The sequence below is a fragment of the Balearica regulorum genome, chromosome 3, assembly GCF_011004875.1.
Source record: "Balearica regulorum gibbericeps isolate bBalReg1 chromosome 3, bBalReg1.pri, whole genome shotgun sequence".
NCBI classification, from domain to species: domain Eukaryota; kingdom Metazoa; phylum Chordata; class Aves; order Gruiformes; family Gruidae; genus Balearica; species Balearica regulorum.
This window is the reverse complement of record NC_046186.1, coordinates 72,064,132-72,081,293: the sequence shown is the minus strand read 5'-3', so window position 1 is coordinate 72,081,293 and position 17,162 is coordinate 72,064,132. Positions and strand designations below refer to the sequence as shown.

Sequence of the window (17,162 nt, the reverse complement as noted above, 5' to 3'; positions counted from 1 at the left end):
CACATAATATATGTGTGTGTGATTGGTCCTTGCAGTGTGCAGTGAGTGTTGTTACAGAATCTCATTTTACAGATTTCTGATCTTACCATATTTCAAAATGGTCTAAATAAATTGAGGGGTTTTTTGTCCTCCAGACTTTGTAACTCCTCCAGACTGGTACTATTGTTCATGCTTTATAAGGGGTTTTTGATGCTTCATTATCTGAGCTGTTAGTGAAAGTACTGAGTGAAATCAAATCCATACACAGTCCTGAGACGTGTTTTACAGCTGAACCATGAAGAATTTATCAGAAGTTCTGTCAATTACGTAGTTCCCTTTACAGTAAAAAAAAAAACTAACCTATCAAAGAAGAAAATTAGTTTTCTGTGACCAGCTGTTAACATTTGCGTTGACTTATCTTCTAGGAACTCACAAATTTAGTGTTTAATAATTTGGTACACTCTATCTTGCTAATGCAAAGTTAACCCTGACTGGTTTATAAACCTCTGAAGTTCCTCTTATCCTTTCACTTTTTAAAAAAGAAAGAAAAAGAATCACTATTGTATCTTAGTCCTTCATTAGCTTTAATTTTCAGTTCATTTTAAGTTTCGCTTTAACAATGATGTAGGCTGTGACTTAAAGCAAAATTACCACTGTTCACAAAAGAGTGAAAAATAATTTTTTGCAGTGGTGATCAGTAGCACTGTACTTCCTGAAGCTGTTGCTGTCATTTTGCATTAGTTGTAATTGGCTAGTTGCTATTGAGATGCTTTCCAGTTGAAAGAATCGGCTAAAAGACTTTGCTGCAGTTGCCTAAATAGGGAACCCCTAACTTCAGAAGTCACTCTTCTCTCTTTTCATCTTTTTCATCTCTTTATCTTTTCTCTTTTAAAATAGTTGAAGATTGTTGTCTAACACATCATGCAAAAAGAGGTAGACTTGGGAGGATTACTATATAGCATGACAGAGCTAGGCACTGATTTTTCTTTAGTGTATCTGCTTATCTGGTTTGAGGAAGAGCTGCTGATACTCATTCTAGGGTCAAAATGTTAAACATATCAAAAGGTTACAGAGCACTTATTTCTTGTCCTAATGAATTTTAGAGTGGTCCATAGACCTCAGACTTCTAAATCTTGTACATGTTTCCTGTGCTGATTAATTTCTAAATTTTATCTCCTTTTCATGCAACAGCTTTGAACTGGGACCAGAAGGGAAGAGTGAAGGGATGGGAAACTTGCTTTTTATAGTTTCACCTTGTACCATTTGGCTGACTTACAATCAAGCTGTAGTCAAGGGGGTGGTAAAAAGCTGCCTATGTCACTTGTAATAACTGCGCAGCTCTGAGAGGAACAAGATAGTTCTCAGTTACTGAAAAAAAAAAATCATCTCAAAATTCTTTCCATGCTGTTCTTGGTTAGTAACTGCTTATCTTATCTCTTTCGTGTCACAGATCAGAGGTCCATTGTGAAAACACCAAAGACTGTTCCAGACACAGATGAAGATGAGGGAGCTCAGTGGAGTTGTACTGCCTGTACTTTTTTAAATCATCCGGCCTTAAATCGCTGTGAACAGTGTGAAATGCCTAGGCATTTCTGAGCCAACAGGCCCATTGCCTTTTGTAAAATCATAGCAAACATACAAGGAACTATCCAGTCATTGGGGGGCAAAAAAAGCATTTATGTGTAGGATTTTGTTGAAGGTGTGACGAGATGGTATTTTGCTAATGTTAAATGTCAGCCCACAGAGCTAGTAATACCTCAGTGTTGTGTCACAGGCAGTTGAACTTCATCGGCTGAAAGGTAATCTGCTGAAAGACTCAGTTGCCAGCTGCCTGAACCATGTACAGTATTACCAGTATCCCAGTAACACACACCATGTTCAGTGCTTGGGTGTTGCCCATCCTCTTCCCTGCCCCGATGTCACTACTGAATTTTGACAGGGGAAAGGAATAGCGTGCTAGCGTTTTTGTTTTCAGAGCTTTCAGTGAAACACTACATGCACAGAGGAGGATCTAAAAGGAACAAGGTTTAACTATTTAAAGTGTTTGCTGCCACATAGTGCCTTCGATAAAGGGAAGAACTTCACGAATCAGTGGTACTCTTTGCCTTGTCTTCCCTGAAAACATCTCTGTGAAGCCAGAAATCAGTACAATCACATCTAAAGATGAAAAGGAAAAACTGCATGCGTTGTCTGTACAATACACACAGTGAAATACCCCAAAGCTTTTCCTACTGTACATAGCTCTAGAGCCTGCTTTAAGTGATTTCTTTTCTTCACCTTTATTATTTTCTTGTACTTCTGTATGTATAGTGTAATAGTCTTTTTGTTAACTTTCTTTTTTTCCCTTTAAGTGATTAAGCACGATCATGTCCCTTTTTTTAAGCTTTTATCTGAGAGAAGCAATGCCTTAAAATAAGAGCATTAATAAGAAACTATGCACAAAATAGCTTTCCTCTGCTCATTCTGTACATTGCTCTTGTAAATGCTGATGATCTGTGAAGACCTGCAGATGCAGCGTGGTAAAAATGCAGGAAAAGTTGGAAGAGTTATGCATATAGTTCACTCTGTACACTGAGTTTTACGGTGGGTGACACAAGGTAGCGTTTTGTCTGGTGTGAGGAAACTTTATACTAAGAAACTTTGAACCCACCAACAGATCAGCATCCGATTTAAGCTTGCTTCATCTGCTGGGTATCTTGCAGACTCCTGAAGAGAGATTCATTGGGGAAGTACATACAGTGCCAAAATCAACAGCAGCAGCATCGTACAGCTTTGTTCAAGGACTTTAAATGCTTTCCTGTTTTGGCAGCCAGTTTCTAAACCTGACTTTGTGGTGAAGTCTCATATTTATAGAAAACAAGGATAGCAATATTTAGGACAACTGAAATAAAGGCTGGAAAAGAGAAATCAAACAGACTTGAACACTGAAGCAACCTCAAGCATCTCTTTATTTTGATTATTTTTTTTAAGGCAAATATTCACATGATCGGGGATGTATGTAACCAAGATCAAGAAAATGGAATTCCAGTACAGTATGCATGAAAGACGGCACGCAAAGAATTATGTAGCAGCACTTAGCGTGAGGCTGGAGGGAGTGCTAACAATGTAGCAAGAGACAAAGTAGACTGTCACCCACTGTAAACAATTGCCAGTGGACACTTTTATTAGGAATTTTACAAGTGATCTATGTGAATGCACAGAAGCCTTTGTTTTGAAGGCTTTGCATTTTTATGTGGGAAGAAAATGCCGATCCCAGGTAATTAGGCAGTAGACCCAAAGCACTTGCATTCAATGCATCTTGTTTATAAAATGAGGCCTTGTTTTTCAGCTTCATCTGCAGTTCTATGTGAAGATCGACAAATCAGTTTTTACCTGTTTATTAATAAAACCTAATTTGGATATCTTGAGTTGATGGTTTTGTGATTTAGCTGGGTAAACTGTCTTTGTAACAGATAAGTTATTTATAAAAATTAAAAAAAAATTATATTCTAATGTTTGGTTTTGTGATTTGTTTGCCTTTTTCCATGCTGTGGAGCAACAGAATACTCAATGAAACAATAAGCATTAACAGTATTAAAAGGAGGCTGATTTCTTAAGACCAGAGACTTAAGCCTTTGTTTTGTTGAATCTCATGTCCTTCCTGCTGTGCATTATTCTGTTTAATACTAGTTTAGTGAGTGTAAGGAATACATGCCATAAAGTTGCATTGGCAAGATTGTGTCCTGATCAAAGAACCATTCACTTATTCATAAAGTAATAAGCTAGGCACAGGCCCTTTTTACTTTGTGCTTTAAGGGTTTATGATTTTAAAAATATTTTTCTGATTCAGAATGGGCAACCACTTTGTCCAAGGTAATAGATGACATCCTTTGTGTACTGTTAATGTAAGCACAGTTTAAGGATTAATATGGGTTAAACTGTATGTTGGCGCTATGTATATTATAGCGATATGAGATGTGGAGTGTTCCTGGACATGTCTTTCCCACTTGGACCCTGTCTAGACAGACATCTGGTACGTGGAGTTGGGCTGTGTAAAAACCCTTCAGGAGGCATCTGTAAACAGATTAACTACAGATCCAGCAAAAAAACATTCCTTAACACAGATTGATCAACTGGAGTGCCTTAATCTGCCATATGAAAAATAATGGTTGGAGTCAGAAGGGCAGCTGTATTCAAAAAGCAAACACATGTTCCAGTCAGCTGTGGGGTGGGAAAAGCATGTTTGGGGAAAAATGTAAAATGGAATTCTGCTCATCTTATCAAATGTGTAATTGATCTTTTCCCTACATTTGAGTGTTTATTTTCTGAAGGAAAAAAATGAGTATTTACATCCTAGCTCCAACTGGCCTTGCAGAGCCATCAACACACAAGTGTACCAGGCTGTATTTTCAACAGCTGATCCTGGAACAGTGGGACAAGAGAAATGACATCTGCAGGGTCATCTGTTCCACAGACTTTTGGGGCGTTTATATTCTTCCTATATTTCGGGTCACTCCTTTCATTAGCTTCTTCAAATTGATGCCAGTATATTGGCATATCGCTATTGTATGTTTTTAAAAGGTTTTTAAGGGTTTAAACTTTGAAGGATGAAGTAGAACTAGATTTCACTGCTGATTTTTTTTCTTTTTCCTCATAGAAGATAGATACAAAAAATGAACCATTTGCAGTAAGGTTAAACTTGATATTGCCAACATCAGTAGTTTATCTTTGCTGATTTATGACTACATTTCTGTACTGTCTTTATCAGAGATATCTACAATTTTTAAAAAAAACAGAACAGATGGATTTCAGCCTTTAGCAGGAAGGGAGAAGTATGCTTCCTGACTTTAGGAGATCCTCCTGTTTGTTTTTCATGAACAGGCGAAGTGTTTATCACTTGGTCAAGCTTCAGAGTTTTGGATACCTTTAGAAATGCAGAAAGCAAAACTGAGGCAAAGAGCTGGTAACTGGGCTGCTGTGTCATGTCAGCTCTGGAGAACTGACTGCAGTTCATATTGCCAGCTTTCTAGATAAATTAGAAAAACATTTGTCTTCTGCGGTCTCTGATCAGTAGAGCTGTTCTGTTGCCCAGGAGTATGGTTACATGTGGCACTCCTGAAATTCAAATTAATTGTGCAATTTGAGATCTTCAGTCTCAACCTAATGATAGATTGATTTTAAAACTGCATGATTGGTCTTTGTGCCTATGTGTGTTTGTTTGATTTGTGTGAGCTTAATTGATTTTTATGATCTTGAAATGTCTGCCTTCGGCATATTTTGTAGATGCCCAGGGAGAATATGTTTTTCATTTTAAGGAAAGTATCCTTATCAGTACTGCATTTCTTTAATCAAATTCATCTACCTTGAATGTACGCTGGAGCCTGGACACAAATTAAAGGAAGACTTGATTAAAGATGTTGAACAAGTATTTAAAAAAAAAAAAAAAAAGGCGCCAAGTATTGAAATCCGAGTATTTACCCTTTTCAATACTACTGTTTTGGTATTCTGAAGTGGGAGTATTGCTATAAACCAGTGGCAGAAGCTTCAATACAGTTAATTAACAGCCTCTATAGTATATCCTGTGAATATGTCACAACTCTTACTGATATTTAGTTCTAACTTTAAATAGCAAGGAAATGTTTCAGCATTTTATTTCTCTCTTATTTGATAAAATCCTTATAATTTGAACAGAAAATATGAATTAGCTTTCAACTTCTGATTCCTTTCATTGGTACAGAATAGTAGGATTCTAATGCATTCGTTTTTCAAGTGGGACTGCTTGAATAGCTCTTTTAGTGCTAACTTTGAGGAACAGTATTTAGTTTTATGCAGTCCAGAATGTCTTGTGAAGCTCATATTTTGTGTAAACTACTTTAAAATTACTGGAGAGTGAGAAAACAAGAGGAGTTAGTATTAAATGTTTGAGGGCTTCAGGCTCCTTGATGACCCCAAGTGCTATACAAAGACTTGGTAATCATAGAATCTTTAAGATTGGAAAAGACCTCTGAGATCATCAACTCCAAGCAAATGATGATGAATGTTGAGCATGAGGCAATCAGACTAAATTCAGACTTTTTTTTTTTTGGACACAACTCGATGTGTTTTACTTGTTTTTCTTTGAGCCGTTCTGTATCAGTGATGTGCTTGCTTCTACAGTAGAGGTTCTCAAATAGGTATCACCTTCAGAGGCAGTGCTGGTACAACTCACAGAAGCCCTTGCTTCAGTTGGACTTTAGACATGTTGATTCTCAGCAGTGTAAGTAGATATAATTCTGTTTTCATCAAATATGCAGATATTTTTATATTTAACCAAAGTGTAATAATCTCCCTCCAAGTGCTGCAGGCATGAGTTTAGCTGACACTCTTTAGCAGTGTCCCGTTCTCTTCATTGATTTAAGTTGCAGATATTTATGTGTAGTTATGGGGACTTTGAGCCAAAAAGAGTATCTATGTAGATGCAAACTGCCTGTTATTTGCAAGTTTGTTTAAAATAATAAAACACTATCATATTGCATGTGAGTGCAGATTTTGTAGGAGAAAAATACCGTATCAATTTGGGTATTGCTCAAATGAGCAATTTGAAATGCTTGTGTAAACCGAATTCCATTTTTTATGGATGTGCATTGTGTTATGGTCTTAAATTCTGTGATTGCTATTTTTCCACACCGTTTGCAGGACCAGAGTGCCAATACAAGTGTGATATAGTTGATTTGGTAACAAATGAATGGAGGAATGTATATTAAGCATTTTTAATGCAGTTTTCTCTTAGCAGATATTCAGCAGACCATATCCAGCCCGTGACTGATAAGCTTTGCCTAAATTCAAGTTCCAATTGCAAGTGATTGAGATCCAGGGCTGAGACAAAGGGTGATGGAGACGGAGAGGAAATGGATTAAGGAATGCTGTGCCCTTTGTTCTTCATATGCAGAAGCAAGCGGCATTGCTTTTCTTGCACCACACTGTAATTTGCAAACTAAAATGTGGTAAACAAGGCATCAAAGCTGAAGAGTCAGGAACTTAGCGCATAGCATCCATAGCATCCCCGGCTGTGAAGTTGGGGAGCACTTTATTTAATATTTGCATTTCATGTGCTGTATCCTGGGTAGAACATAATTGGACCGATGGATTTATTTTTTACAAAATATTTTCCTATTTTCTAAAAGTCTCCATCATTCAATTTATCAGTTTTGCTTTTTGTTGTTTGTTTTGTTTTGTGTTAGTCAAGTTTCCAGAATGACTTGCTTAGTGTCTTACAGTATTGTAAGGAAAGGTTACTGTCACCTGGTCTGGGGAGCTGCTGTTGGTAAGAGCGATGCAGAAGATACTTGGATGTGTTGCGCCTTTTCCCACTCCTCCAGTTACTTTGGAGCTGACTGGGAGCCTGTGGACAGTAGTGAAAAAGTGTGAAATGCCACTCACAAGGCATTTGGCCAAAACAAAGTTTGTCTAAAGGGACCTGTTCGTTGGAGAGGACAGGGAAAGCAAATCAAGAAAGTTGTGAGAGCCACGTTCTTGGGCAGCAATTGAAGCAGCAGGTCCAGTGCTACTTTCCTGGAAGACTTACAACATGACTTCACAGTCTGTACCTTCTCACATGTATAACCTGTAAAGACATCCTGAAAATAATAGCTGGTTTATCACGGTCTTGATGGTGCAGTAGCATTTTTTGCTGCTAATGCAGGCAGAATGGGGCAGGGAAGTAGGATCACAGAAGATACTAAACAAACTTGTGAAGATACCACAGGTGCAGTAGTACCACAGCCATCTGAGGCTGAGCATTTATCTCAGCAATATTATTTCACTGGCTCACTTTCTAAAAGATGCCCTGCTCTGGTGACATGGCAGCTCTGCTCCGAGCAGCATGCAGAATGTTAATCCAAGATTTTGCTGTTCCTGTGCCTTCAACCACCTCTTTCCTTATCTCTGGCTTTGTCTTTTCAGCTTTCCTTTTTCCCCTCTCTAATTAGAGACTTAAACAACCACTCAAGACAAGTTTCCTACATTTTGTTGCAGCTATCTGGTAGCTACAGTGAAAATTTGGATTAAAACTGGGATACGTCTTTTGTTTTCTTTCATGATTCTTTTCCTTCCCTCTGTGTTTTGGGGCCAGAAATCAAATTTAAGTATGACCTGAGGAAAGAAAGCACCGTTTTCCAACAGAGACACCTGGCACAATTATGAAGAGATTGTCATGAGACACATTTTCTGTCTGCAAGAATCTTTTTTCTTTTTTTTTTTTTGGCAACCAAACTTCACAGATCAAAATTACTGTCATAGAGAGGATACTGGATGCCTTCACTGGGTATCCAACTTGAAGTCTGAATGCAATTCGATGCTGTGTCAGACTTGCAGGGCGGTTTGGAGAAGGTTGCCCAGGTTCCATGGTGGCAGTATGACCTTTCCGTTTTTGCAGTGTTTCTTGTGAAATTCCCCTGTGATTGTGAAAGCATTTGGAGGTACGTGTATCTCTTAATGTCTTCTATCCATGTTAAGGTTTTTCAAGAAGTGGGGTTCATACTGTGCCAGTGCAAGTAATCTGCTGCTCTACTTAAGTAAAGGCAGCTTAACGCTTGCCTTTAGAAACCCTTCCTAATCCTTGGCACGGGTGCTCTCTACATGAAAAAGAAAATAATGTCTGAAGGACATGACAAAAGCTTTCCCTCTATAATAATGATTACTAACGTGTTGTTTTTCTGCTGGAGCTTGATACTTTTAATTTAAAATGCTTAGGCTTTTTGAACCAAGTGCTGTGCTGCCTGGCCAGTGTTCTGGCCCTATGAGCTTCGCTCCTGGCCCTGGGGCTCTGGACTGCATGAAGCAGAACTGCCGGCTGGCAAGGGCTGAGAACGAATTTCCTTTTGTTAACAGACCTTACGGCTGCCCCAGGGGATCTACCTGGGAGCGCTTTTCTGCGAGCCCCAACACACTGGCCGTCAAGCTGTGCTCCAAACTTACCAGTCGTTTTGCTCTGAAAAACAGACTTCCAACAGTTTTTCAAGGCAACTGTGATACATTTTGGTTCTCAATGCTTCCTGAAGCAACAGCACAGTTGGGTGATGGAGAGAAATAATTTACTATTCTCTTGATTTATAATGGCATCCAAGATAACTGTCAGGCATCACTGCACCATGTGATGCTGTGCTCAGATACCTCCTTCCCACTTTGAGAGCCCAGCCATGTTCAAAGTGGATATAAGGTAAGTAACATGCAAAGGTATGTCTTACGTAGTTTTGTTGAAAAACTATCATCCATCTCCTGGTGTATTGCTTCATGTTAGCTTTCATTTTCTTTTAATTATTTGATACTCCTATCTTTTCATCCCATTCTTTTCCTGGACCAATACCTGTATCCTGCTATCAAGATTGAATGTATTGATTTTTGAGTGCATACGGTGGTCTAGTTCAAAACTTGAGTCAGCATCTAGACATCTCTTGAATGTCAGTCTGTGACTCCATGGCAGACATGCTTTTCTCTTGGTTTTTAAAACATTTTTATTAGTTCTAGTACTGCACCAGAAGGTGGTAGGCTGTGATGTAGTGATTTCAACTCGTTTAATATCTTCTCATTTCACATGTGAAAACCATCTTGGGAAACTTTAAGACTGAATGTGTTAGTAATGCTTCGGGGCAGGGATTGCATCACACACCATCTCCCCCCCAGCTGGAAGTGTCCTCGTTACTAGTTTACAGGGTTGCACTCCGTGATGTTCCCATTCTCTGTGGAGCTATTAATGAGCCATTAATCTTGTGTTCTGGCATCAGAATGGTACACCCTCCCCAGGGGTGACAGAGAATGGCTAATCTCAACATTGCCCATCATTTGGTCACAGCTGCCATTTTGTAACTAGTGTGGAAGGGTTTCTACTGAGGCCAAAAGGAAGATGTTATCAAGTGTTGATTAAATTTAACTTTTTTTTCTGAATTTTAATTTTATGACTCTAGCAAGGCCTCAGAAAGGTGACAGCTCATTTCACAGTGCAGTTGGATTCTGCTGTTACTGCCATAACCAAATTCTTTTTCTTACCATTTTTTTAAGAGTAAAAGCATTTACCTCCAAACTTGTAAGATCAACAAGTAAAGCACACTAGTAAAGAAGTTGTGGACAAAGTCTGAGGTAGGTGGCATAAACTGGATTGCTCAGAGGCTTCTCTTGTCTGTCACTAGTCATCTGTTAGCAACTCCTGTGTGATCCTCTAAAGCAACAGCCATTGCTCATGTTTGAAAGAGCTTGCTTTCTGTGGTCTTCTCCAGCCTGAAACTCTGCTACAAAAGCAGCTCCATACCTGCAGTTTCTCCTGACTGCTTCTATTTTCTTTTTTTCATAATTTTTTTTGGTGGTTGAGGGGGTGCCTGCCAGCTGTCAGGACACAGGCACAGTTAGTTCTCTCTGTGTGTCCACAAGCAGTAATGTGAGCCAACATGCTTGCTGACATTTTCCAGATGTTTTTTCATCAGCCTCTGATATCGAGGCTGATAGTTTCCTTTCCCTGCATTTTTAGCCCTTTCTGCCCTGGAGCGGGTAAGCCTGGTGCAGTGTTGTGAAGGTTATACCATGGTATGGGCGCAGAGAGCTCCCAAACTCTGTGCTTTGTCGTTCTCTCTTGACTTTCTTGCCTGTGTGTGTGTGTGTGTGTGTGTGATGGCGCAGGGCTTGATGTAATGCACACAAGCTGCTGAGTCAGTCCTGAGCTGGCAACGTTTTATTGTACTTTTAACCCCACAGAGAGCCCTCTGGTCCCTGAGCAGGCAGGAGAGGAGCCAGTGCTTCCTGCTTCATTCAAAATCAGGTCAAGGCCGGCCTGGCGGAACCTTTGCTTTCAGCTGTGCGCAGCTTCCAGCGCAGAGCACCCTGCACTCCGGATGCTGCGTGCTGAAGAGCAGCGTTCCCAGACAAGGCCACAGCAGCACCCACGGGGGATGTGCCAGCAAAACCCCATGTGCAGCCTGGGTTGCGGGTGCTTTCGGGGCCCGGCTCTGTGTCTCTGCGATGTAACCTGACTTTGTGCAGGGGGTATGTACGTCACAGCATCGTCTGTGTCCTCCATGAGGTTTGCTCTGGAAGCTTCCTGGTGGATCGCTGTATAGATTCGAATTTAATACCCTGTACAACTCAGTAGTTTTTCAACTGTTTAAGAAATCAGTGAAGCGTGTTTGGTTTGAATTCCTCTTGCAGTCTTTGCTTTCGCCATGGCAATCTCTTGACAGTGATTTTACTAAAAATATGTAAGTGTAAAAGTTTCCTGTTAATGAGATGTGTGTGAGAAGGATGGAGGTGTCTTTTTGTTTTTACAGATGCTTGTACAGACAAAGTCTAGAAAGCACGTGTAACTTTTGTAATATTATTACTAATTGCTGTGACACAATTCTGCCTTGAAATGGGACAGAAACCGTGTTCTCCAAAACATGAAAAAAGACTGCATTTTGAGCCCTGAAAGCCAAGAGCTTGGCACCACAGATGCAGTATTTAGAGCAGGCCCGAATACATGAAAGCAAGGATGGCACAGCGTTGGGAACCGGCTGCCAGCCCGTGGGCTGCAGAGGGCTCCGTGGGGGGCTGAGGAAACCCTGCCTTCCAGCCCACACTGCTGCCGTGCCCATGCCGCGATAGCAGGACCGAGGGGGTTATTTGTGCCTCTGGCAAGGAGCTTAGAAACAGGGCTGCGGGCGGGTTTCAGATAGCTGTGAGCTCAGGCTCGTATGTGCTGCGTTGCACATCCAGCCTCCACCCCGCTAGCGGGGAATTTTATTTCCAGTTTCACGGAGATGGAGGTGCACAACCCAGCTATCCGACCCTGGGCAACTGTACAGCTGTGATGACCCCACTGCCCAAAAATGCAAGGAAAGAAGGTGTAAAAGGAATGTAACAGGAAATTGTGGCATTTTAAATTGCTTTGGAAGAAAGTCGTCGTCATCCCCTGCCCCATGCCACCTTACAGCTGCGTGCCTGGAATACTTGTTCTATATCTGCCTAAATCTTGATTGACATGTATACAAGATAATAAACTTAATTACTTAATCTCCTGTGTTCAGATTGACCAATAATGTCTAAAGTAAACGTGGAAAGACTTTAGAGATAACACTTGTAAGGCCATGTTCTCTGGACTCGAAGAGAAAGTGTTTTTCCAATTAATTTCTGTCTAAGGGTTGGCTGTGATACTTACCCAATTGGCAAACCTAGTTTCAGATTTCAGCTTTAAAATATAATTGGCAGCTCAGCAAATTCATAAAATTGATCCCCATTCACACTTATTTTTGGCTTGCGTTAAGAATGTGCCAACCTAGAACTCTAAACTTAACCCCGACTGACTTTCCCAGGGCTGCTGCCCTGAAAGGGAAGCCTGGCAGCAACGCCTGGGCCCCAGCCAAGATAAATCCCGAGCCACGGATATCAGGGCAGCCATAGCTTGAGCCACAGGTGAGGGGAGAATAAAAAGACGGAATAAAGGGTGGATTCTTTAAAATGCCCCCTTTCTGAAACCTGTCAGTCAAGTGACCTCATGTTTGGCTTGCCCTGCTCCACAGTCTGATGCGGTGCAGCAGCTTCAAAGACAGTCTGAGCTGCCGTGAGCACTTTAAGGGCTGCTTAAACATGAAACACGGGCTAAAGTTAAGATACAGTGTAAATGCTTAACGATGCAGTGTATTTCAGCTCCGTGTATGAAGCAGCAGCCAGCAGAAGGCGGCAGAATCAGTTCAGCCGACGTGATCAAGCCTCGCCTGTGGGTACATTAATTTCTTTCAACCCGCAGGAGCCTCCCTGGCCAGGAGGCCTGGGCAAAGTTGTCTTCGTGCCGAGCAGACCCTGAACTCCACGGTGCAGCCCTCCAACATGTGCTGCCGTGCCGTGTTGGTTCCGTTCCACACACGGCTGAAGTGTGTGCAACTCCTGCTGATGGGATTTATGCGAGTGGATGGGACTGGCTTGAGAAAGCCAGCCCTGGAGTTAGCAAATCCTGTTTCTAGTGCTACCACATTGACACCTTGTGGTGGACTTGGCCATCATGGTTTTTTAAAAATATAGTGTTGGTGTATGTCTTACAGATGTCAATTGCTAGACATTTCCTAGAGGCATTCCACTTGGCTGCTTATACTTTTTCTTTCAATGATTCTATTTAAGCTCCTTTGGACAAATAAAAATATCAGAACATCAAAGAGCAAAGTGCAGGTGCTGACCTAACCCAGTGTCTCCCAACTGCCATCCCTGGTTACATATGCAATATCATGAAAGATGAACAGAAGTAACCACTGGAGAGTATTTTTTCCTACTTTACTACTCATCTAGAACTTGCATTCTCTGTTCTGTAATATTATGTTATTTTGACTTCAGATTGAAATGATAATAACTTTTTTTCCTCTTCTGCAAGGCTTAAATATGTACTATGTAACTTAATAAAGATGCTCTAAAGGTTTAAAGATCTTCTGTCTGCTTCTTTAAATGAAGCCAGGGCTCCAAATCTACCACGTGTCATATATTACGTTATGAGCAAAAGGCTATTCAGATGCTGAAGTTCTTATCCGAGAATGTTTCCCTGCTGGAAATAACATTTTTACAAGCTTCTGTACTCCCTTCAGTCTCTTCCTAACAGGACCTCCTGTGGGGAGAACTCAGTATTTCTCATTCCGATGATAGTTTTGAGTAACATTTATAATTGCCTGCCAATAGCTGTGTATTTTTTGGCAATAACAAGTGATAGTCAAGTTTGTTTCCCAGCTAAAATTTCTCTAGCACTGCTGTTGGAGCAGTGCTCGGATGGACTGAAGCCTTTGCCAGGCTACCGTGGCATTTATGCCTTTGGTTTCCCTGGAGCTGCAGAATGTGGTTTTATTTATGAAGTGCATTTTGCCATTTGCCATTTCAAGTGGTAAAAGCCTTCCCATTCCTCTGTGCTTTTCCTGCTTACCCACCCCTTAGCAAGTGTTGGTTGCTCTTTAGTCCTGTTAGGCAGTTCTTGTCTCTCTGCTGACAAAGCGAGGAGAACGTTATTCCTGTAGTAAATCTAGATCTAATCTGGAAGCCAAGTTGCCAGACAGCGATGGTATCTTTGTCTTGTCTTTATGTTCAATGTTGTAGTTTATTCACTTACTATAGTTGATACTGCTTCTTATTTAGCAGTTTTCGCAGTTGTTTGGAGTCTCTGCAGGTATTTAATTACAGATATTAAATTCAGCAAGCTGATGGTCACAGGAGAGCTGGGCCCCACTTTGCTCAGTGTTGCAAGTATGCAGATGGATGCAGCTACCCTTTTCAACCTTACTTTGCACAGCAGCACCTTTCCGAGATTTATTGTACCACACATTACTTGCTTCTACCAGCACTACAGTTCTTTTAATACTTTTGTATTAAAAATTTATTTCTGTTTGTCCAGTTTGACTGGGGTTTTTTGTCATCTGTGTTTTGCTGCCTGCTTCTAGTTTATGGTTTTGTTCAGTGTTCTAATGCCCACTAGTCTTCTGTATGAAACCATTAGCGTTAGTAACTCCCTCAAATGCACAGTCTTGGTGATAGTAGGTGAAGGCTGAATGTTGCTTTTACAGTGGGATTTAAGGTAGTTAAGAGAGCATGGCGGCTGAGTTTCTGTTAGCATCCTGTTTGATCTTTAGAGAAGAGAAAGCTGTACGAAGTCAGCGTGAGCACCTGTGAATGTAACTTTGCCTCTCTTTCCTTCCCCAATGGCTTTTGCTAGGAAGGCTGCTTTAAGGCAGGATGGGAAAACAGCCTGAGCATATCAGGTCTCTGCCAGGCTGAAGGTATCTGTGCCATGTTTTTAACAACAACTGAACCCAAACAATATTAAAAAAAAAAAAAAGACAAGGAAAAAAAGAACCTCAAAACCCTTTCACCTGGAGGGCAGGGTGGAAGGGAGAGAACAGATGCTATCTTGAGTGGGAGGAGTACCTGGCCCAGGCAAGGGAGGAGGTGAGCAGCTGGGATGGGGATGGAGAAAGGAAGGGAAGAAACGAGAGTTTGGGGCGGCAGTGGGTGGGGCGTGTGGTTTTGTGGAGAGGAAAGGAAGGAGAGGGGTTGGGACAGGGAAGCATTTTGTAACTTGTCACCTACTCCATAGAGAGTGTGATGGAAATCCTGAGCTCAGTGAGAACGGGGGAAAAAAGATGTGGAAAAATTAGGGAAGCTGAGGAAATTATGTGACACAGGAAAGCTAAAGAGGAGGAGCTGGCAGTGCAGTTAGTGAGCAATTCTGATGCTGCTGTTCATCGGCAGAGGCATGTGGTTTAATTTCCTTACTGCCTGTCAGCCCGGCATGTGTTGTCCTGATTTTCTGCCTTGCTATCTTGCTTCTGCTGTCTCCACAAATCACTGTATTCACAGCTTTACTGCATTGGTATGTCTAATTTGATTGCATTTGCCAAATCAGCACACCAATACATCTTAAATAGTTCCTCCTGCAAGACCTCAAGGCAGCGAGCCCAACTTGGGGCATTGAAGGGACGTGGCTAAAATGCTATAAAAATCTTTTCACTGTCGATCGCAAGTCACAGCACTTTCTTAATAATGCTAATGACAAGTGGCGCTGTAATATTAAACTGTTCTTCTCAAGAGTTCGAAGCATCCCAGTCCCACCAGTGTTTAAGAGGTAAATACTACAGCGGTCTTGTATGTATGTGAGCGAATGCAGGGCAGGTGTACCCTGAGGCAGAGAAGCAAAGGGCTTATGGTGGCAGAGTGAATGGGTTACGGCTCTAAGAGTAAAACTGAGATGTTCTGACTCCTGGCTTGGGGAAAATCCATGCAAAAGGTGAAAGAAAATATCGAAATTACTGTCTTAGAGATATGCATGTAAAGCACCTGTGTCCTAAGTAGGAGTCTGGCTGTTAAAGGCTTTCACCAAAGGCTTTTGGGGTTTTTCTACTTGCAGAGGTGGTCTATCGCGTTTGGCAGGCTTGCTTATTCTTTCCCAGCAATCCAACTTCTTTAAGGAGGAGAGAAACCATGAAACCTGTCTTGTTCTATTTAATTGTTTGCAAGTCAGATGTTTGCTTGTAAATTGTGCCAGCTTTTATGGGAAGTGAGTGAAAATATTAACAAAACTCAGAACAATTGGCAAATACAAATGTTTGATACAGAGCGAGATTATTATCTACTTCATAGACTGTCTTATGACATTCATTTTTATGGTATCTAAGCTCACCAAATTATTACACTTGTCATCAATGCTCTGTGAGGGAGAAATTTCTATATTCAAGAAGAGGTGGGAGGGAGGTACTGTGAGCCACCCAGGACTACACTGGGTGCAGATGAGCACCCTCTTTCCCCCTATTTATATGGAGGAGCTGTCACACAGGGGTCTTCACCCAAGACTTTTCAGTGAAATATTTGTATCTAGTTTCCCTAGCCCCTCATAAAGGAGGGTGTCTGTGGATTCCTAACTTCTGGGGAAAGGGTGAGAGTAGAGAAGGGAAGAGTCATCGAGTCTCTTTTATGCCTTTTTTTTTTTTTTTAATCTTAAAATGAATTGTCTACTCTGTAAAGCCCCCTTAGGAAAGCAGCCAGTCTCCTAGTGGATTGCTCCCACTGCTTCAGTCCTCTTCTAAAAGAGTCTTGACAACCAAAAAGCAAAGAACATCAAGGACTTTCTGAGCCTGTTGGGATTTACGGATTCGTTTTCAACTTGGCAGCAAGAGCTGGACTCGAATGCATCTCAGCAGAGACACCAAATAGCAACAGCCTCCTACCCTGTCTGTGCAAAAGCTGCCTCCTCCTTTCTCTTAACAGTCCCTTCCCTTACCTCAGGAGCTGACAAAGCCAAAAAGAAATCCTCCTGCCTTGGAAAGTGCCAAAGGCTCTGCAGCAGAGACTCCTGAGTCCCAGATGCTTGTGCTGCGGTGAAATAACGAAACAGGCTGTGCTTTCTGTGGGCTCGTGGCCAGTGGCAGAGTTCATCTCAAGCAGACACTGACACAGCACTGCTGCTGAGCTGCCCTTCCAACAAAAGCTCCATGAGAAAGAAACCCCCTCTGGTGAGCAGAAGAGCCAAGAGAAATCAAGTTCTGTTTAGTGCCAAAGTCTGATTTATTTTCTCAGACGTTTTCTCAGCAGAATGCACATTCTATGTGTTTTACTGATTCCCTAGTAAATAAGACAGAAATGAAAGAAAAATAAGTTATTAAACATCAAGAGAGGGTTTTGAATGACCACCAAATTCCTGTGCATCCTCAAAGGAAAAGGAGAAAAAGCTTATGCACGTC

The 17,162-nt window shown here is 41.3% G+C and overlaps 1 protein-coding gene across 3 annotated transcripts in view; it reads left to right on the top strand.

Annotated features, from left to right (window-relative positions):
- Positions 1 to 3,471, top strand: part of TAB2 (TGF-beta activated kinase 1 (MAP3K7) binding protein 2) — a 69,134-nt gene extending 65,663 nt beyond the window's left edge. For all 3 annotated transcript variants that reach the window (XM_075748439.1, XM_075748440.1, XM_075748441.1), the window contains one exon: positions 1,430 to 3,471. In XM_075748439.1, coding sequence (XP_075604554.1) covers positions 1,430 to 1,575 — 146 coding nt within the window. In that variant the 3' untranslated portion in view covers positions 1,576 to 3,471. The remainder of the gene's footprint in view (positions 1 to 1,429) is intronic.
- Positions 3,472 to 17,162: the final 13,691 nt, after the last annotated feature.